The 23,802-nt window shown below is 30.2% G+C and overlaps 2 protein-coding genes across 7 annotated transcripts in view; one reads left to right on the forward strand and one right to left on the reverse strand.

Moving 5' to 3' along the window:
- The window catches only part of LOC107438242 (growth arrest-specific protein 2), a 187,550-nt gene that overhangs the window by 51,254 nt on the left and 112,494 nt on the right, over positions 1–23,802 (reverse strand). For 2 of the 6 annotated variants that reach the window (XM_071179984.1, XM_016050471.3), the window contains one exon: positions 19,677–19,775. The exons of the other annotated variants lie outside the window; for them this stretch is intronic. The gene's annotated coding sequence lies outside the window, so the exon portion shown is untranslated. The remainder of the gene's footprint in view (positions 1–19,676; positions 19,776–23,802) is intronic. 6 annotated transcript variants of the gene reach the window in all.
- Positions 1,362–21,069, forward strand: LOC107438238 (L-sorbose 1-dehydrogenase). The gene is made up of 11 exons (XM_071179976.1): positions 1,362–1,520; positions 2,687–2,889; positions 4,059–4,248; positions 5,516–5,647; positions 5,733–5,854; positions 7,454–7,624; positions 9,963–10,119; positions 12,365–12,528; positions 14,752–14,929; positions 19,278–19,515; positions 20,690–21,069. Exons 3-11 carry the CDS (start codon positions 4,062–4,064, stop codon positions 20,835–20,837), a joined length of 1,497 nt encoding a protein of 498 aa, XP_071036077.1. The 5' UTR covers positions 1,362–1,520; positions 2,687–2,889; positions 4,059–4,061; the 3' UTR covers positions 20,838–21,069.

Consider the following 23,802-nt stretch of genomic DNA (forward strand, 5'->3'; position numbering starts at 1 on the left):
AATTAAAACTCGAAACTGAGCTTTTTCTGAATAAGATTCAAAAATAAAGTAATTCAAAATATGCAGGCGTAGAATTTGCTTAAAAGTTTGAAAACATAGTATACATGGAAACTTCCTCATTTCCTAAAATACAAAAGTAAAGAGAGCTAGAAAAGAATCCAGTTTCCAGCGACTTTAATAAACTAGTTTCCACAGCTGATTCATCACCATTTACGCTGCATTAAATTATTAAATTAGAATAAAAGTTGAAAAAAGGAAAAACATCATTGTAATATAGATTTATTAATAAATGCAAATTATTTAGACATTGCTCTATTTTATAAATAGCTTAATTGAAAGTTATAACTCTTAAATCGGACAGCCAGCCATTTTATTTTTCGCATCTTTCTTACAGTAATTCTTGTTTACAATTGAGATTTTCTTTTATAAGCCTTTCCATTAATTTTTGTCAAGTAAATGTAAAACTTTTATTTAACATTTATTTTATCGTTATTTGTAATTCGTTTTTTGAACATGAAATAGGCTTCAATGCTATACATAATGGATTTAAACATTTTTAAAGTAATTCTAATGTGAATTTAAAAATGTTTCAGAGTTACAAATTAAATTTTACAGCTAAACAAATTTCATTTTGTGATAGCTACTAAATGAAAATAATTTGTATCCAATGAAGGAAACAAGGCTAAGCTTCAAATTATGACGTTGATACATTAAACTGCATATCATGCTAATTAAAATATGGAAATTCTTTTTCGAATTACTTTTGAAATCAACATTTCTATCCAAAATTAACAGGTGCTCCACACTTGGTGTATTGGTGAATGTCCTCTCAGAAGTTCCCCCGTAATGGAACGAACTTAGAAACGTAACTTCGAAAAACTTAAAAACGCAATCGCTTTAGAATTGTGCGTCAGTACCATAATTTGTGCACTATTTCATACGTAGCGAGAGTTTAAAGGGATGGAACAATTTCATATTATCAAAGGATGCGGATGAGAATTGAAAATGGGGAACGGTAGAAATTACGTGCATCTTGGTGCATTGCCACGAGGCGGCATTAACCAACTTGTCAGATGTGTTGGGTCGATGATGTTTATTCAGAATTTGGTGGATCTGAAAATTAAAAATATAAAATAAAAAAATAGTATTATCCATCATCGAATTTTGTGTGATCCCAGCGAACTGTGATCACATAACAAACAGAAAGAGAGAAACAGCGTGGCCTCATGGATGCTGGTTGGTGATTGGCTGTTGGTGTAAGTTAAGATGAACTAATCGATGTTTGATCAGGCGCTCTGGATTTTATGAGTCCAAATTATAAATTGAAAACATTCTTGATTTTTCTTCATTTGAAATTTCTTCATTTGAAAATGGTGAACAATGTTGTAAAGGTCTTATTAACAGTCACATCACTGACTTTACCAATATTGGTTAGGATTATTATCCCCCTCTTAATTGCACTACCTGATAATAATCCAAAACAACGAAAAATGCTAAATCAAAGTATGATTACATCGTTGGTAAGTAATATTTGCATTTCTAGTTTTTTTTTCCGTTTACGAATGAAATGATGCAATAATAAGAGTATTATTTTTTATTTGAAATTTTAATACTCAATCAACTGCTTGAAAACTTTTCCCTTTTGCAATGTTATTTTTTCAGCCAATTTTTTAAATTTTTATTCCATTTTTTTAAAATTATATTGAATTCTTTAAAGGAAATTTGTTTTGTACATTTAAAGGAGTTAGTTGTTATCTAAACAAGTTTCATTTTTTTTTTTTTTGAAAAATAAGGAAAATATTTGAAAGTCAAACTTCATTAATCAGAAAAGTGTTTCCACTGTTCAGCTGATATTACTAAAATTCATTAATCTCTCTGAGGAATTTCCTATAGTTAAGAGAGTGCCACACCGCGGAAGAAAATTTTCGCCTCAAATTCTCTTACTCCTTTATTACTAATTTAAAATTTAGAACAAAAAAAAAGTAAGTTCAGGCAAATATAGAATAAGTCATGAAGTTTGAATTGCTGGAAAAAATACTTCAAAACATTGAAATGTAAACAAATTATTCGAAGAGAACTTCTCTGTTGCGCAATCTTAAGTTATCATCTCATAATTTATTTTCATTTGTATATTTTAAAGTTTTCTTTTCAGTATTTGAAACTTCATGGTTTACTCTAGGTTTGTCAGAACTCATTTTTTCTACACTTTAAATCAGGAATGAAGGAGGCCGAGAATTTGCGACGAAAATTTTCTTAAGCGGTATGATGTACTTTTAAGAGAGAAATATTAGAGGCAGTTGTCCAGTTTTCTTTCAACTTGTCTCAATATCTTTATAAAAAGATATTTAGAGAGACTTCAGCACAAGTAACTGGTCAGTAATTTTATCCTCCATACGTTACTGTGTTATCCAATAACAGGTACAGTACATTTTTTTCAAAAAATATTTGGACATTAAAAATTAAGCACTAGCATTAAATTAACACAGATGGCCACTAAGACAAAAATCACCACATTATCATGGAAATATACTTCTCAAATTGAAATTGTACTAGAGAAATATTCATCAGAATAGTGTTGTTTAACATTAGTATTAAACGTGAAAAAAAAGTAATAAGTGTGAAAGAGTAATAATAATAATAAAAAAGACGGTGAATAATATATTAATAGCTAATTTTTTTTCCTTAGTTGGAGCAGGAGCAGCAGGTTCTGTGATAGCAGCTCGGCTTTCTGAAGATCGCTGTGTGTCTGTACTTCTTCTTGAAGCCGGTCCAAAAGCCCTTAAAATTACAGAAGTACCTGCCCTTCAATTTTTCAGTCAAAATAGCCCTAATGATTGGGGATACAAAACTGTACCACAAAAGAGGGGAGCCCAATTTCTACTTAATCGCGTAAGTGAAAATATTTCACATAACTAAATTTAAGTTGTATAGCTAGTTTTCCGCCAATATCCTCCTACAAGTAATTGACCATATACAGTTTTTTTCTCTATCCCTTTTTCAGAAAAGACGCGAAAACTGGCTGCAATTAAACTAGCATTTAATTTGGTGAAATGAAACGTTTGTACAACGTGATAACATTAGTAATATAAAAAGCTTAATATAAAAGCACGATAATATACTGTTAGTAATTTCCTGAAATTGGTTAAATAGCAATTTATATAATTGCTTATTCACCACATTCAACCGGAACAGTCAAAACAATAAAAAAAGATAATATTCAAACCGTTAAGTAAGAGAAAAAACGTAAATTCGATTCATTTTACCTAATACGGTTTAACAACCAGAATTGTATCTGCACCAAATAACCCCAAATTATGTTCTGTGCTACTTGATAAATACTATGACTGAGAGGACTTATCGATCTCATGACCAGTTGAACAGTGGTTCGAATCCCAGTGTTGATGCCACGGTATTTCTTCCCCTCCTCCAATACTTGAAAAGTTTCTAGTATCATGTAGTCTTCAATCTGATGATTTGGCATTGACACCTGACCCGATACTAATAGATTACGAAACTTTCATTCACGCATAAATGGCGCATCATCCACATCCTATGTCTGAGTTTTATTGTTATAGTTTTCAAAAAATGCTGGTTGTAAATAATTACAAAAACGTATAGTTTTGTATTCACAGTTTTTTAACTTTACCAGTTCTAAAAAATTTCAAAACAATAAAGGTAAAGAAATGTTCTTAACCATGAAGTTTATGGTAAATCAAATGGACAGACAGCAGCCAGTTATTTTACCAGAATGAAAATTCCAGCAGTGCACACCTGAGTACCTCTAATAGGTTTAAGAGTACCCTTTATGCATTCATGACCTACTACAAACACTCAGTTAAAGCTACCACTTCGTTACGAACGACCAATTTAAATTTTTAAATTATTATCAAAAATGAAATTATTAGTTAATATGAAATTGTTGTTCAGAAATACTGTCTATAGAGACCATAATAATTCATTGTCTGGTTTTTATAATGCGATTGTTTTATTTCATATATTTAACAACACAATTTTAACGTTTTTTTATATATGCATTCCTAACCCTTAAACTTTTACAGCAAATGGTAACTCCAAGAGGCAAAGGATTAGGTGGGTCAACTTTGTTGAATTATATGCTGTACGTGAGAGGTAATCGCCTTGATTACGATGGTTGGGCAAAACAAGGAGCGACTGGATGGTCCTGGAAAGATGTCTATCCATACTTTCTTAAATCTGAAGGCAACACAGATCCAAAAATCGTTGAAGATGGTACGAATAAAATATGCAGAAATAGCGAAATAAATTTTTTTCTCTGAGTAAAAATAAATAAATAAATTAGTAAACGTTGACTTCTAGAACTGTGCAAATTAGCAGCTGGATTGTTATTTGTCCTGGCAATTTATTCTGCAACGTTTGTCCTTTAAGAAACCAATTTAGTTAAAAGGATTCGTAGTGAGAATGATGACCATAATGAAAACTACTTAAACGAATTTCCAAGAGTGAAAACTTTTGTAAGTAGATTCATTTTTTTCTAATCAGACTATTTCTAACGTTTGTTGCCTATAGTCTACTATATGTTATAAAAATTTGCAACCAATTTTAACGATATTTTAATATTTTATGCCCCTTTTTTTGTTTTCAACCACCTTGGTTTAAATTGTTAATAGTAGCTCTTTTTCTTTATTTGGAAATCGTTAGTTTCAAAAATTACAGCTGAAAAATTCATTGACAGCAACTAATAAAACCAACAATAAATAAGAAAAAAGAAATTTAAGTAACGAGTACAAAACCCGAATGCCACCGTTTCTTTGCAAGCGAATTTATGAAGTATTGATCCGTTAGCCGCCCCCACTCCAGTTTTGGAAACATAGTCCCCCCCTTTTTTTTTTACGCATAGTCATGATACATAATTGCGGTGATTACTAAATCAAGCTTCCTGACTCGCCCTGGATTTGAGATAAGAAACTAAAAACTGGTAAGTCATTTAATTTATTCTAAAAATGACATACGCGAGTTCAAAGTTAATTACGGAATAATATTTCATAAATTCGCTAGCGAGGAAAAGAAAAGGAGACATTCGGATTTGGCACTCTTTACATTCATTTTTTCTTTAAGTAAGTTGTGTAGCATTATTATTGGTTTTAATACTTACTATCATTGCATTTTTCAGCTATAACTTTTTATTCATTTTACAGAGAAAGTAGTAGCCACTATTTAGTACCAGAAAATATACTCATTTTATTTAATACAACTAAACTATAATTCAAAAAGGCATTTTTCACATCTATACAAACTAGTAAATTTCCTTTTCCCTGCAAGGAATGAGTAGAAAAATTTAATTCTAAAGTTTAACAAAAGAAGTGGTAAAAAAGTAAATCTAAAAGTGATTATTATTATCTTTTCTTTTTCTTTTGGCTAGATCGAAAATTTATACTACACTTTTATTTATTAGCTCTTTTGCATGTATAATTGATGCTGTATACTGTTGTTTTATTCTTGGTTTTTAAATACACAAGGAATATTTTTATCATTTAAGGTTACCATAACGCAAGTGGCCCTTTGACAATTCAAAGTGCTCAATGGACCACTCCATTGATGGATGCATGGGTAAAGGCAGCTGCCGAACGTGGATATGAATATAGAGACATTAATGGAGAAAAGCAAACCGGTGATTCACAAAATTATTTTACTTTGTATTTTTTTTTAATGAAGTTATAACAAATTTAATTCATTATGATTTCTTTTCAATGAAGGATTTCATACACTGCAAGGATTTACAAGAAATGGTCGAAGGTGCAGCACATCCAAAGCATTTCTAATACCAGCGTCAGATCGTAAAAATTTAGACATTGTTACTGATGCTTTAGTCACAAAGGTACGAGAAAAAACTATTTATTTATAGTCTGCGCAAAAAAAAATAATTAGTTTTTGGTGGCAACAGTTCGGTTTAAAGGCAAGCCACAGTTTTACAGCAAAAATTCGAATTACAGCTAATTTAAGATTATAAATGTTACTGTGAATGACCGAAATCTAGAGAATGTCGACTTTCACAGGTGAATGTCAACAATCACATACTTCCTTTGGTGAATGTCCAAATTATTTGATATGAATTTATTAAGTTGATATTATTATATTTATTCGATATTTTAATATCTTCTGGGGATAGATTAGGAGAATCATCAATGTTCGAAATACCTGTTAAGTGCTTACTGCGCAGTGGTACTTGATCTTAAAAAAACATTGATGTAAGTCATACCGGATAAATGTATACCGGTCAGTGGCATTAAATCTTAACGAAAACATTAATGTTGGGCATACCAGGGAGCGTCATTTAATTTGACCTAGTAAATATATTTCAGACATTCACCAAAAGGAGTATATGATAGTTGAGTTTCATGGGTGAAAGTCGACATTCTATTGAAAATGGTCATTCATGATAATATATATGTTGCAGGAAAGTAACATCTGGGCCTCAAAAATGACTTGAAGCTTGAATATTTCAAAAATTATTCAAATTTTCGGCCAATTGACCAATTTAGCTTGACCAATAATCGATCAATTTAGCTCGATTTTTGCAGCTACGTGATAAAAATTAAAATCGATGAATTATTTCCACTTTTCTTAAAGTTTTAAGATTCGAAACAATACAGCGTAGGAATAGGCGTTAAAAATTTAACTCACAAACGCATTTCATTTTTAAAAAACAGTGGCTTTTTCACGCATTTTTTTAAAGTCATTTATATTACTTGGTAATTGCACTACAAGAAGAAGATCACGAGTACCCACACAAATGGACCTATAACGTCAGCGCCAGCTGAGTGTTTATATGTAATAGTGTTTATATGAGATGGCGCGTAAGCGTTGAACTAAGTTTCTCCACATAAGAAAAAACTTTATTTAACGAGAAATTAATTAAAGACATCACCGTATCTCAAATTGAATGTGTTGAAATAAATTTTTTCTTGTCTACGTCTTATACTTAACTGAGATTTATTATTTGTTTATGTATTTTATTTTAATAGTGAGGTATTTTTGTTCTGAGTACCTGTGAACTTCTATTTATAATTTGTTTGTTTATGCTCTACATGACTTCATACCTGTCTTTCGTGTTGAGAAATAAATCTATAGCGAAAGTATTGAAATCTTTGCTAAAGAATCTTTGTGTAAGAATATAGATTATGCCACTAAACGGAATTGATAATTGATGGGCTTGACTTACTCGAAATATAATGGGAATAAAACGCACGTTTCATCAACCAATCATGATCGAGATACACAAGCTACGTCACCTTCAGGTATCCCATTATCATAAAGGATGACGATTAAACATGAGCAGAATTTAACTTAGTCTATGCCAATTATTTAAATATTATTCTCTAAGATGCGTTATTTCATGCCTTCAGAAAACAGGCTGAAATTTATGAAATCCTTTAATCATTACAAATTCATATATAGATATTATTATTGTTTATAGATATTAATAGACAAATATAAGAATGCATATGGTGTAAAATTTCATAAAGATGGTAAAGATCATGAAGTCTATGCTAACAAAGAAGTTATTGTGAGCGGAGGAAGCATAAATTCTCCTCAACTTTTGATGCTTTCAGGAATCGGTCCTGGGAAACACCTCGAGGAAAAAGGAGTGAGTCTGTTTAAACTATTTATTTTTATTTCATTAGTCACAGAAATAATATAAGAAATATAGAAACAAAATAAGAAATATGGAAATAATATAAGAAATATAGATATAATATCGATAGAATATAATAATATGAAATCTAATAGAAAGCCGGGGGAAGACGAAAATTATTTCGACTCGTACAATGAGAATTAGAAGGAAAACGCAATGGGTAACGGGAACAAGCACTTTGTATAGGTTTAAATATAGTATTTTAAAAGTGCATAATTCGAGTAATGATAATTAAATTCTTGGGCATTTTCTATGGTAATGTGGGGGCGGGGTTATCGACCATGCCAACCGTCATCTATCAAAAGGTACCTCGTGATTGGAGCATGTCTTATGTACCAGTGAATTGATGTTTAATATTCGTAGTGGTAGTTACGCCACAATACTCCCCCACCAGAATTTTATCAGGGATAGAATTCGATGAACGGATACCACTGGTTGCTGTACTTGAGAAAAACCGGGATAGTCACCGGGGTTTTGAGTGCTGAAAGTGAGAGGTGTTGTAACTTCACAGTCGTAGTCACTCCTGTGTTGCCATTAGCAGTTGAGTGTATGCAGGCTGACGTTGTGTTTAATCGAGGCGAGACTGAATAGCAACAGCTTGAGGAGGATTGGATAATGTCGCAGTCACAAGTAGCAAGTCAACTGTTTGATGTGGTCTATCCATTGAAATAGGCGTCACGTTAAGTTATTAGGCGTTAAGTTATTTTGCGAAGTGGGCGTTTCTGCGTGTACAAATCACGTCCGACGGTCACCAATGTGGGGACGGGGTTATCGATCACGCCAACCGTCATCTATCAAAAGGTACTCGTGATTGATGACCTTTTGATAGATGAAGGTTGGCATGGTAACTCCGCCACCTCAGTAATAATATGCTGATACAAGATCCAAATATTAAATAAGAGCTTGTTCATTAAAATATATATATATTTATATATATATAGTTATTTCGGACAATAGGGGATGCTTTTAAATAAAATAATTTAAGTTTCTGATTAATTGTTTGAATCTCGGAAATTTTATTTACGGAAATTTTTTCTTTAGCTTTTACGTTTCTTTGAATGAGTAATAAGCATTTCGAGTCTGATGTTTTATTTTATCTAACCATCCTTGAACAGCCGACCAAATGTTTTGGGTTTACGATTACCAATGTTCAACTCCGTGGTCTTGTAATTTCGAACCCTATTCAGAAGACAAGGGAACTCTTGAATCTAGTATTCGATCTTCGTGGAGGTCTGTTTGATGGATATAACCAGCATTTACGTTACATCAAGAGGCAAAACCATGAAGACCTCTCAATATTAGCCTGACAGCAAGAAGACTCCAACCCATGATCCGTCTACCACTGAGGAGAGTTTACGACAGCACTGTGCAAGCCGGATGTGGAATTCCTATTGAACAGTCATCACTGGGAATCGAACCCGGTTTACCTCATTGGAAGGCGAACTCTTGATCCCCTTAGACATCACGGCTCTACGTGTTATGTTGTCCTAAATCAACGGTATACATCCAAAGCTCTTGACAAATTTGTTACATATTTCTAAGGCAACGAACTTCTGAAAATTTTTATTGCCAGTGCAGAGAATAAGCTTGTATTTTTAATGCCCAAAATGAGTTTGGGCAAATGCACCAATTTTATAATGTTCGATTTGATTTAGGGCAAGAGAAAAATCGGTACTTCAAGTCCGTGAAGCCTGAACTCAGGTTCTTTAAGGCATAATATATAATTTACCATTTTCTCAATAGATAATTAATTACCGCTCCCAATTTTAAATTTCCCGTGAATAGTTTAACAGTTTTGTACCAATTGTAGGAATTTTTGTAATTTTGCAATTCAAAGGACATGAAATTCATAATAATTTATACAAATAATAAATTGTGGTATTAGTTTATTTTTTTATATTATGTTATTTAATTTTTTATATTATGTTATTTATTTTTTTATATTATGTTATTTATTTTTGATTCATTATTTCATTATTTCTGAAAATTATGTCATTTTGATTTATTTTTTTAATAATTTGAGCAAAAATGACAGTAATTCATTAGTAGTTATTTCGTCAAATTTTTTTAAAAGATCTATTTCTAACATTTTGAGGATAAGAACGAATATAATTTAAGCACGTTTTCCTCAAATAAATTCCAAAAGGAAGCCAGAGAAAATTTAAAATTTTTGTATGTGTCTTTCAGTGTTAAAATTGCATGAATATAATAATTTAAAATTTTCCAGTTTTCTTCTGGTTAAATTTTGTAATTGCAATGAAAAAGTGACGTTTAGTTTGAATTCTTTTAGATACCAGTAATTGAAGATTTACCTGTTGGAGACAATTATCAAGATCATGTAGGAACTTTTTTCTTAAATTTTGAAGCAACGGGATCAAAAGATACGTTTCAACAATTATTTAGCAAGCCAATTAGTAATCTGGTTAAGTACAATACAGAGGGAACAGGTGAGAGAAGAGTGCAAATCACTCAAATAGTTTTTGTAGTTATATTATTTTATTTTAAGACTGGGGTTAAGCAACCGACCCAATTCAGAGTTTACGACCGTCAATGTTCAACTCCTTAGTCTCGCAATTTTGAACCAGTGGTCGGAAGCATCGCGTTGTAAGTAGCGGAACTACTGTAGTCGCTACTTTATTCCGAAGTTTGTAGTGTAGTAAGCTACTTTTTAAACGAAGAAGTGTAGTGAGATACAAAATAGAGAAAAATAGATTCCTGGTAACAACTTTTAACGTTAGTTAAATAAAGAAACAAAGTTCAAACTCAAAAATTTTTTTGAATCTGATTGGTGCAAATTTTATTTTGAGCCCGTCACTGCAGGGAATGAGAATGCGTCTGTGACCGAGCGTTTATAAGATGTAAGTCTGATGCTCGTAAAATATCTGATTTTTTTGAAATTCGATTTCACAGGAACTATAATGTACGTTTTTGTATCTGATTTGGCAACTTAAAGTATCGTCTGATTAAATAAATTAGCACATTTGCTGTCACCCCCTCAAACCATTAAGATTGAGTCCTAGAACGTGAGGTCAGATCATTAGACCAAAAGTTATTCAGGGTGGTTCATTTTCTTTTACGTACTGTACTTTATTTCTTGAGGGATATAAAAAGGCATAGATCATTTAAATCACAAGCATTTAATAATGTCCTAGCATTTCTTAAATCACTGTCGCGAAAAGCATATAGTTTGAAAATCAAAATAACATATTCGTAAAAAGGGCTTAAGAATAAAAAACTATTTCCTTTAAACATGAATCAAATTTAACAATGTCAGTTTTTAATTCAAAACCATTTTGAATATTGGGGATAATTAAGTTCTCCAGTTAAGTTTGCCTTCTAAAAGTTGCAAAGTAGTGACTACAATTCGAAAGTACTTTGTAAGCGCTTCATTTAATAAAAAAAAAGTAGTTGTATAGTTCACTACATTTGTAATAAAGTAGTTGTAATTAACTATAAAAAAATGTGGTTATACCAAACAATGTTTTGAACCTGATCCAAAAAACAAGAAAACTCCTGGATTAAGCACCGGGACAAACAAACCTTAATGGAGGAATTTTGAAGATACTAAACAAAATTTGTATCCAATGGAGAGGTAAACCACGAAAACCCTCCATAGACAACCTGAAGACAAGGGGATTATAACCCATGGCTATTTATGTTTATTTTATGTTGAGCCTTCAGTTTTAGTCGAGTTGGTATTAGAATAGTTAATTTCTTATGCAGCGTTAGTTACGCGCTTATTTTAAAAAACAAAATTGAATTAATTAGCTTTGTAATCTTAATTTTTTCCATACTTTTATTTAAGACCTGTAAAATTTAATTGCACTTCATTTTAAAAATGCACTTACGTTAAATGCTCAAAAACAAAAGAGAGAGAGTTCCAACACCCTTTTAATCCTTGTCCCTTTTTCCTGTTTATTTGTAAAATATTAGAATAATAATAATAATATGAAAAGCAAACACTGTAAAAAAAATCAGATAATATTGAATACATCGTTAAACTTCATTTTGATAGTATGGACTACTAAATACGTGTTCTGCCTAACCTAATAACATAAAGCTACTAAAAAGGGCAACAAATAATAAACAAAAAACAATGAAATTATTTTAGGATTTATTGAAATTATTTATTATTGGAATTATTTATTTATTATTGGAATTATTTATTTATTATTGGAATTATTTATTTATTATTGAAATTATTTATTTATTATTGGAATTATTTATTTATTATTGGAATTATTTATTTATTATTAAAATTATTTATTTATTATTGGAATTATTTATTTATTAAAGGAATTATTTATTACTTATATCCATATTTGCCTTATCATTTCTTATATGATTTTATCGAGGTGTTCAGTACTGATTTATTGACGCTTATTTTTTTCCCCCGAACGAAGAACGGGTATTCAGCTATCACTAAATTAAAAAAAAAATGTTAAATGCCGAATAGAGGAAGAACAATAGGAAGGGTCTCTATGTTTGTGAAAGGGTATTCTTAGTGTCAAAAATAAATAATAATAAAATCACTTTTGAGATTCTATTGCAATTACGCAAAGCAGCAAATTCAAGAAAAGGTCTTGGTAGGCCCTCAAAGAAAATTTATGTCAAACGCGTATTTATTTCTTTTCATAATTATAAAATTTCACTGCACTCTGATTATACAACTAACTTTTATTTAAATTACAGGACCTTATGCAAGCCTCAACGGTGTAGAAGGTCTTGCTTGGGTTAATTCTAAATACAATGATCCTTCTCTTGATTGGCCTGATTTAGAGATTCATTTAGAAGCTTACTCACTCTCGTCTGATGGAGGAGTCGTATCCAGTCATTTGTTGGGTGTTCCGCCAAAAGTACACTTTTTATAATTATCTAAAACCATAAGCATAATTAAATCTGTCGCAAATTTATTAAAACTAACTGCCCTGATTAGAAATGATAATTTTTTTTTTTTTGTGAACTCAGAAGTAAACAATACTTTTGAATTTTATAAATAAACAAATTTATATGGTTGTTGATACTAATGCCAGTTGACAATACCAGCAAGCCTTTTATGGGAATCCAAACGATTTTTAAGGCAGAAGGTGCGTTTCTTGTTTTTCAGTTGCGTCACCTATGGCCAAAATACGACTTCAGCCATACACGCATCGTTCCTCTTTTAGCAAGGAGGACCCATTCATACGTACACAGATCGTAATTTTCGCCTGAATCAGAGAACGACCAATCTCCAATTCAATACCCCCAGAGGTATTTTATTTTATTTTTTTATTTTATAACCGTCGTTGAACATTCGACCTAATTTCATGTTTACGACAACTAATATTCAACTCCGTAGCTTTGTAATTTTCAACTCAATCCAGAAGACAAGGGAACTCCTGGATCACGTATTGGGAGAAATTTACCTTCGTGGAGGACTTTTTGATGGGACTAACCTACATTTGCGTTTCATGAGGAGGAAAACTGTGAAAGCCTCCCACGGTTAGCCTGACTGCAAGGGGACTCTAATCCAGGCTCCGTGTAACACTGAGGATATTTTACATTAGCACTGTGGTTAGTACGAACCGGGTGACGCATTCTTACAGATCAGTCATCGTCGGGATTCAAATCCGACTCATCTCATTGGAAGGCCAGCGCTCTATCCCCTGATCCTCTTTCATTACAATTAAGAAAAAATTGATAAAGTTATTTATTTTTTGCAACCTTTATTTTTACATTTCTAACCTTACTTCTCTGATAAATAAAGTGTATGGCAAATCATATTTAAACGTATAGAGTAAACAGAGACAATAGTGATGAGGGTATTTATGGTGAATACGAAGATATTTTTGGTTAAATGACTGAATAGGATGATTCACTGTAATTAAGAAGAAATCTTTGTTTTTTTTTCATTTCTAACCTTATTTCTATCATGAATAATATGTATTGTACATAACATTTAAAAATTATATAATAAACGAAGATAAATGCACTTCTTGTAAAAAAACTGATGAAACTAACTCTCATGAATTGAAACTGATCAAATAACATGAACACTCACCCAACAAAAGTGAAAACAATCCCAGTTATGAGCTATGCGTATACGGCGATAGCATCGATGCTAGAAAGACTATATTTACTTAGATCAGGGGCTGCCAAACTTTTTTGATCATCGACCCCTACATAATTTTTCGAAATCTCCATCGACCCCCATAAAAGTAATTNTCCTGGATCACGCATTGGGAGAAATTTGCCTTCGTGGAGGACTTTTTGATGGGACTAACCTACATTTGCGTTTCATGGAGAGGAAAACTGCGAAAGCCTCCCTCGGTTAGCCTGACTGCAAGGGGACTCTAATCCAGGCTCCATCTGACACTGAGGATATTTTACTTTAGCACTGTGGTCGGTACGAACCGGGTGCGGCATTCTTACAGATCAGTCATCGTCGGTATTCAAATCCGACTCATCTCATTTGAAGGCCTGCTCTCTATCCCCTGATCCTCTTTCATTACAATTAAGAAAAAATTGATAAAGTTACTTATTTTTTTCAACCTTCATTTTTACATTTCTAACCTTACTTCTTTGATAAATAAAGTGTATGGCATATCATATTTAAACGTATGGAATAAGCAGAGACAATAGTGATGAGGGTATTTATGGTGATTAAGAAGATATTTTTGGTTAAATGACTGAATAGGATGATTCATTGTAATTAAGAAAAAATCTTTGTTTTTTTTTCATTTCTAACCTTATTTCTATCATGAATAATATGTATTGTACAGAACATTTAAAAATTATATAATAAACGAAGATAAATGCACTTGTAAAAAAACTGATAAAACTAACTCTCATGAATTGAAAGTGATCAAATAGCATGAACGCTCAACCAACAGGAGTGAAAAAAAAAACCAGTTATGAGCCATGTGTATACGGAGATAGCATCGATGCTAGAAAGGCTATACTTACTTAGGTGCTTTAACCGATGATGGTGATGTTGCTGAAATATTATAACTTTCTGAAATACATTCAGGTTGTATTTTTTTTAGAATAATAAAAGAATAAAATATATTTAGTTCGATTTTTTTCACGCATCTTCACAGGTAATGGAACAGGTCTACTTTCCAAAGCTGGGAAAGCATACTTTCACGATGTTCTCATGCTTCCTGAGACCTTTCAGCAGAGGAACCGTAAGGCTTGATACATCAAATCCTAATGATCATCCTCTCATAGATCCTAACACTTTCGCAGACGCAAGAGACATTGACCGATTACAGGCAGGTGAGGATAAAATAAAGTCTTTATATTTTGTCTACATTGCAAAGAGTAAAAACGTAGATTTGCTAAGAAAACTAACATTAACTTTTTACAAGCTGAAATTTTTTTAAATTTATTATAAAACTATGAATGACGTCACATTTATTATGATGTAGTAAATTTTTGCCAATAGAGTCATTCTCTTAATTACAGTGGATATAAAACAGTTAAACTGGTACGTATAAGACCAACAAAATGTATTACGCATGGATGCCACTCTAAAATAATTTCAAGACTGAACTTATTTTTTAAGAAATTAATATGGTACTACATCAATGTTATTGGAATGCATAACTCACTGACCCCAAAATTTACCATTCTGTGATTACGGCCTCAATAACTTGTTTTTAAAAATTTTTTCTTTATTTGATTAATTTTCAGCAAACAAAACAAAAATAGCAGCTAATTGTGTATATTTTTTACACCTATAACTGAATAAAAACGCTAACTTTTTTCTGAAACCATTCAGATCTCTACTTATTTTTTGCTACAATATCATTATTCATTCAAACACTATAATTAAAAATAAATTATATTGCTTTAATATAATAATATTAATTAATAAATATTGATTTTGAATAATTTAATAAATATTGAGTTTTTGGCCAACATGCCAATGTATTGGTTACTTAAAAATATTTAGATTCAGCAATAGTACGAATCTCCTTCTGTCATTGCAGTGTGGCATCATTACTTCATCATTTTGCAATAATTGAGAAAAATAACATTGTTCTCTAAAAAAATTTTTTTTATTATTTTTAACAGAAAATATGTTACATATTTAAGATATGGGAAAGTGATATTAATGGAATTTAGTCCAATGATTTATCTCAAGACNTATATTGCTTTAATATAATAATATTAATTAATAAATATTGAGTTTTTGGCCAACATGCCAATGCATTGGTTACTTAAAAATATTTAGATTCAGCAATAGTAAGAATCTCATTCTGTCATTGCAGTGTGGCATCATTACTTCATCATTTTGCAATAATTGAGAAAAATAACATCTTTTTCTAAAAAAAATTTTATTTTTTATTTTTAACAGAAAATATGTTACATATTTAAGATATGGGAAAGTGATATTAATGGAATTTAGTCCAATGATTTATCTCAAGACTGATTTCAGTCCTCAGAACTGAAGAGTGGCACCCTTGGTAATACGAAATCAATTATTTCAAAAAGTGTATTACACTGAAGAGCAAAAAAAAAAACTGGTATACCTGCCTAGTATCGTGTAGGGTACCCGAGAGCACGCAGAAGTGCCGCAACACGACGTGGCATGGATTCGATCAATGTATGAAGTAGCGCTGGAGATAATTAACACCATGAATCCTGCAGGGCTGTCCATAAGTGGGAGTAAGAGGGGGCGGGAAATATCTTCTGAGCATCACGTTGCAAGGCATCCCAAATATATTCAATAATGTTCATGTCTAGGGATTTTGGTGGCCAGCGGCACTCTTCTGAATTTAGACACTTCCGCTAACCACCAAAATCCCCAGACATTACTCCCACTGGTTTATGGACAGCCCTGCAGGATTCATGGTGTTAATTATCTCCAGCGCTGCTTCACACATTGATCGAATCCATGCCACGTCGTGCTGCGGCGCTTCTGCGTACTCGCACGATATTAGGCAGGTATACCAGTTTTTTTGGCTCTTCAGTGTATATGTTACTGTAACAGCTCGAAGTCAGGTAAAAGTCTAAATTTCATCGGTGAAATCTAAATTGGCTGGAAGTGGCTGGGTAAATGTCTGAAATATGCTTTAATATCCAAAATCTAACTCATTTTTAGATTTGTAGATTTCTTAATATCTAATGCTAATATTAAAAAGACAAAAAACTTTGATTTTGTCAGTAACGTATTAAGTAAGGTATTTCTTCGAATTACCAAAATATAAACACTACCTTAAAATAACGGAAGAGACACTTTTAGTTTTTTAAATTTTTTAAATTTTTTCTTCAAGAAATACGTTGAGAATATGATACTTGCAAGTGACGTAGAGTGTGTATCTCGATCCTGATTGATTGTTGAAACGTGGCATTTGTTTACGTTAGCAACTGTACTTTCCATTCTATTTCGAGTAAGCCTAGCCCGTCCAGTAGGAAGTCTCTTAAGTGACATATTCTAAACTTTTTCACAAAGAATCTTTCTCAGAACTTTCAATTCTTTCAATATCTTTTCATACATAGACAGAACACAAACAGGCACGAAGGGACATAAACAAACTAATTATGCATCGAAGTTGCCAGGTACACAAAACAAATATATATCACTTTTAGAATAAAATACATAAGCAAATAACAAATCTAAGTTTAAAAAAAAAGCAGTATACGAGAAAATTTTTTATTTTAACTAATTCGTTGTGTGGTAAGGCACCGTATTTAATTAACTCATCGTTAATTAACATTCTAACTTATGTAAAGAAACTTAGCTCACATTTAATACACCATTTTGCTGATAAAGATTAGTTGGCGCTGACATCAAAGGTCACATGTGTGAGTATGGGAGGTCTTCTTCCAGAAGTGCAAGTACCCATTATTTTATAACTTAAGAGGTGTTAAGTCGCTTTATTTCTCATACGTATCAATTAGGTTTAAAGTTTTTACCAGCTCGTGAGATTGGCAATAAATTACGAAAGAAAAATGGTGTTTTTGAACACCTTATGCTTAAAAGTATAGCAATAAAGTTTTGACTTGTATCAACTTTGATTTTAATAACTGTTTAAGTACATTCGTGGATCATGAACTATTTTTTAAAAGCAATTTATTTTTACCCTATGTTTTCGTGGTATTATAGTAGAAAAAGTAAAAAAATAGTCAAAAAAAATTTTGAAGTATTTTTTAATTAATAACAAAAATATCATTTCAAATTTGAAAAAAAAAATTGTTACATAATTTTTTTAAAAACATTTACATAATTTTGCTTTGAAACGTATTTGGTGACTTATAAAAAGCTACTAGCATTTTTCCAAGTTGTTTTTGTAACTTTTGAAAGACAAATTGGAATGATAAAGGATTTCCACAAAGTTCAATTTATATCATTTGATAATATTTACTTAAAATGACAATGGCAATACATGGAATCATACTTGATTATATTATGTTTTGTTTCAAGCGTTTTCTTTCCATATACCTTACTGTTCAATCAATTATTATAGGGTAGTATCATTTGCGATTCAATTCGGATATCTCCTTGAATATTTAAGCTGGGTTTACCGAAGTTTATGTAGTTATTGCACAGAATAACCCAAGTAATCGATATGAGTTACAAGTTTATCCAGTGCCGGATTAAGCGTATTCGGGGCCCTAGGCCATTAAAATTTTTGAGGCCCTTAGATAAAAAAAAATTTCTCGTATATTTTTTATTTATTCTAATATAAAAGTATTTATATGTCTTTCCATTTAAGAAAGCATATTTAAACAAAAATGGATAACAATAAATTAAATTTTACTTTATTTTGTTAAATTAGAACTAAAAAATAATCATAATATTTTGAGAAAATTTGAAATTTATTAAAACTTTACTAAATCAACGCTACATTAAAATTGGTTTAATTGCTACTATAATTTTTTTTTTAAAAATTATTGTTTTTCTTAGTTTTTAAATTTTTTTATTCAAATAATCCATTTTAAGGGGGACCCTAATCACTGGGGACCCCAGGCCATGGCCTAGTCTGGCCTAATGGGTAATCAAGCACTGAGTTTATCGCCATGTTTTCTGACATTAAGTGCTAAAAAGCACACTTTCCCGTTCGTAATTTAATGCTTGTCTCTCAAATTTCTGAAAGATTTAAATTTTACAGTTAAGTATAACAAATAGCATTACTTGAACAAGCCCAAAAATATAAAATAATTTTAGTATTTCTTGACAAATTTTTTTAAAAAACTAAAAGGGTTTTTTGCATTATTGCAGAAAAGTGCGAATAGATATCTCATAAATTATTCATATTACAGACTAAACTAGACAAGGATTAAAATTTTGCATTTAAGACAATTAATTTCAACTGAAATAAATTTTAATAATATAATAATTATTAACGTTTACTATCTGCAATATTCTTTTTAATTCAGATGATGATTACATTTAGAAATTCTAATAATTCTTAGATATAAAATCGGATTGTTTTAGACAGTTTCATAAAAGAATTTCTGAAAGAATTAATTTTAGACATTTTATGTAATTTATATATAATGCATTTCAATTGAATGTACCGTTTTAAAACAAAGTTTTAAATCTATACTTCCCCCAAAATGTAATTTTAATTAAAATAATTAATTCTACTATATAAGTTCTTATTTTTTGTTACAGTGCTGCAAGAAAATGTGGATATTGTAACAAAAACGAAGGCTTTCAAAGACATTGGTGCAAAATTATTTGACACGAAATTTCCTGGATGCGAACAATTTGTAGCAAACAGTACGTACTATTCTCCGGAGTACTTAAGATGTATAGCTGTGGGTTACACATTCAATCTGTACCATCCAGTTGGTACATGCAAAATGGGAAGTGCCGATGACAAAACTACAGTTGTAGATCCACAGTTAAAGTAAGATTTCAAAATTATTTTTTTTAATCTTGCACATATTATTTACATTATCTACTTTGCTTAATAACTTTTATTTTCAAGGAGAGAAATTCCAAAAACTTAAGATTTTTAACCTTATTTTCGATCGTTAAAGTTAAAGGAAGTTAAAAAATTTTGAATACCATAGTTTCATGTCCACCAACTTCATTTAAACTTGTAAAGTCGATTCATTGCATATTCCAAACCATAGAAATGTTGTAGAGTCCATACTTAATGCAATTCTGACAAAAAAATTTCTAGCATTATTTTTCACAATCAAAACTGAGCCATGTATTTTTTTATTTATACGTATTTTTTTTATTTATTAATTAGGTAATAAAAGCAATTTCAAAAATATATTTCAAGGGCTTTTTTTTTTGCAAGTTTAGATATAATTTATTTAGATAAGCTTAAAAAAATGGAAATCTATTCGAAAGATAATCTTTGTATCCTGCCGAACTATGAAAAACATTTATCTGTGAAGAACTTATGATATTTAACTAAGAAAGAGTCAAAGAATCATTTTACAGTTTTAAAAATAATAACATTTAAACGACTAAAGAAGCATTTAGCATTCTTTCAAGGTAAGGGAGTATAAGAATCCTTTAATATTCAAACAAGTATTGTTTTAAAGCCTAAATCTGTAAAAATAATAAATTATTCAGATTTTTTTTTTTTGCAAAATTATATTTTCCGTGGTCTATTCCCTCAAAAAAAAATCTAAGCAATATCTAAAATCCTTTGCACTATTTCATTTATTTTAATTAAAGTCGTGATCTTTTCTTTCATATGCTTAAAACTGTAAAATGTAAAATATTTCCAATCAAATAACGGTAAAAGGTATTTCCACTTTTGGAATAGCACTTGTAAAATAAATTTGTACCGAATTTTACATTTATATTTATGGATCTTACAGTTATATTTATCTAATTATAGTGATTCGGTGATTTTATGGTAAATATTACTGTGAAAAATGCGGAATTTCAGAATATTAGATATATCAGCGTTTTTATCGTTATTTGATTAGAAATTTTTCCTAGTAAGAAAAATTTAGTCAAATTTTTCTTAGTCAAATTATGTTTTGAACATAGCTATTCTTCATATTTAATATTTTATGCAGCGCAATCTCAATGAATTTTGTTATTTATGAATATAGGGTTAAAGGAATAAAGAATTTGCGAGTGGCAGATGGATCCATCATTCCGAATCAGGTATCTGGAAATACTGAGGCACCCATCGTCATGATTGGAGAAAAATGCGCCGATATGATCAAAGCTGACAATCCTGATCGGAATAATTGCTAAATAACTGGCAGAAAATGTTGTAAAATTATTAATTTTTAAGATTTTTGAATCTAACATTTTACCTTACTGGCTAAAACTGTTTTCTTCTTTTTTACATTTTTTTATATTTTTCCTATTTATATTTTCTTTCTATATTTTTATTTTTTACATTTTTCTCTTTTAAATTTTTATTTTTGTATTTTTCCTTTTTATGTTTTCTTTTTTACATGCATGAAACCCTATTTTCTGCAGANTTCATGGTGTTGCATTTTCTACAAACAGCAGTTTAAATTTTTAAGATTTTTGAATCTAACATTTTACCTTACTGGCTAAAAATGTTTCCTTCTTTTTTACATTTTTTTATATTTTTCCTTTTTATATTTTCTTTTTATATTTTTATTTTTTATATTTTTCTCTTTTAAATTTTTATTTTTGTATTTTTCCTTTTTATGTTTTCTTTTTTACATGCATGAAACCCTATTTTCTGCAGAAAAAAAAATCACTTGAAAGCAGATAAAAATGATTGATTAAAATGATTTTGAGACAGATAAAAATGATTGTTTTGTCAAGATGGCCATAAAATTAAAGGGCAAAAATGTCCTGGTCTTTACAGTTTGATTTTTAAATTTTCTTGGTTTTTGTTACTGAGTGAATAAAATTTATTCCTAATTTTTCAGTTCTGTTTTATTCATTGTCTACAAAATCCGTAACAAAACACTTTACGTGCTATAAAAGTAGAGTATAAAATTTTGTTTTTAAGAAAATATTCTGCAAGTAAACAAATGTATAATGTAAGGTTAATACACTGCAAAAAATTCGGGATCAAATTACGTTTAAAGCATCCGCACTTTAGGCTCATCATCCGTGAAATCAATTTTACCTGTAAAATCCAATTTTATTGTAAAATTTACCGGACTTTTTACAGTAATATTTAATTAATTTGAGTGATTCAGTGATATTACAGAAATTATAACTGTAAAAATTGCGGTATATTAATTCTTTTTCCGTAACACATTCCTGTGAAAATGGATTTTACCGTAAAAAGTACCACCACCCTGAGTCTCGTTACTTCTAACCGTATTGTGATCGGGAATGTTTTGCTGCGTATAGTAAAAAACCGCACTTATACACAACACACACTTTTCTTTATGTATTTATTTTTTTCTTGCCGCTGCTTCTTTTGACATATCAAAAGTAAGAGTAATTTATAGTTCAATGTGGGAATAATTCGGTGTCCATTAGCATAAATGAGAAAAATAAATATTTCTTGGGATTGAATAAAATTATTTTGATTGGTGCAATATTTTTTTAATAAATATTAATAATTTTTTTCTTTTAAAATAAGAAATTTTGAAACATTAACACGTATATTTTTACTTAGTATTACAGAGATAATAAAAATAAATGTTTGAATGAGGCTTAATAAATTTTTAGTAGGTCTGTATTTTTTTATATAAACTAAGAAATCATCAGAAAATTTATTTAAGTATAGTATCATTTTTCTTTTAAAAAAAGTCTTTTTTAAGTATCTCGCACAATTTCCTTACTCTTTTTAATTATTATTATAGAAATTACATTACCAAACGCAAATGATAAGGGTTATTATTCGATTATTTTTAAAACAAAAATATAGGGAATAGGAAGATGATCGGGAATAAACACACATATCTAACAACTTTCAAAAAAATTTGAGATTGAAAAATTGACAAGAGTTATAATAAAAAAATATTAAAAATAATATTAAAAATTATTTGACTGTTTGGTCATAAATTAACAGCTGTCAGAAATGTGCTGTTAGTACTACAAAGAACGGCTGGTACTATTGCGAAATGCAGAATAAAGCAAACAATGCTAAGCTATGATGTAGATAAATTAAACTGCGTTGATACATTAAACTGCATACTGCATATCATTATAATTAAAATATAGAAAGTCTTTTTTGAATTAATTTAGAATCAATAATTCAAAATTCATTGCACTTCGATTTCATTACACTTTTATCCAAAATACACATGCGCTGAACACTTAGTGTATTGTTGAATGCCCTTTCAGAAGTTCCCTTACTATGATATTTAATTAGGGAATATAATTGGTATTTAATGAGTATTTATAATTGCTCATAATAATATTTAATTGTTAAGAACATGAAACCAAACTAAGTAAGTATTGTGTATTTCACTTTAAGCATTGTGGAGGACATGAAATAAAAGAATGTTTATGAATTGTACGTCAGTATCATATTAATTATTGTTATAAATCCTCAAAGAGATTTAACAAATTCATATTATCAGGGGCTGCAGACGAGGATCAAAAATGGGGAATATAGTTGGAAATGCTGTATCATCACTCACATCAGCAAGCAGCTATACCTCCATTGGCTAGAATTATTCTCCCCCTTTTTATTACATTAGCGTTTGATAATCCCAAAATTACGAACAATTTTAAATCGAAGTATGATTACATGGTAGGTAAGTAATATTTGCATTTGCAGTTTTTCTTTGTTTTGCGAGTGTTCTTGTTTATTTTCCCGTTTCTTTTTTTTTTTTTAAAGATTTTAATTTTATTTTTCTTCGATTGAATTCTTAAAAACAATTTCTCTTTTTTACAATTTAGTCAAATATTATTTAGGCAATATTCTATTCTTTTGATATCTAAACAAAATATTTAAAGTCAAACTTTACTATAGTGACATATTCAACCAATGCTCTAGTTCACTAATCTCGTTCAGGAATTTCCCATAGTTTAGAAAGATACGTTAAAGGTAGTTGTAAAGTTTTCTTCCCACTCATCTCAATATGTTTAGAAAAAGATATTTAGACAGACTTTAGCACAATTAACTGGCCAGTACAAACGGAGTTTTATCCTCCGTAAGTTAGTATTGTACCCAACAACAGGAACAGCACAATTTTTCAAAAGATATTTTTCCATTAGAAAATAAGCACTAACATTAAATTAACACTGATGGCGATTAAAACAAACATCACCA

This window comes from Parasteatoda tepidariorum, chromosome 4 (assembly GCF_043381705.1).
Source record: "Parasteatoda tepidariorum isolate YZ-2023 chromosome 4, CAS_Ptep_4.0, whole genome shotgun sequence".
Lineage (NCBI taxonomy): Eukaryota > Metazoa > Arthropoda > Arachnida > Araneae > Theridiidae > Parasteatoda > Parasteatoda tepidariorum.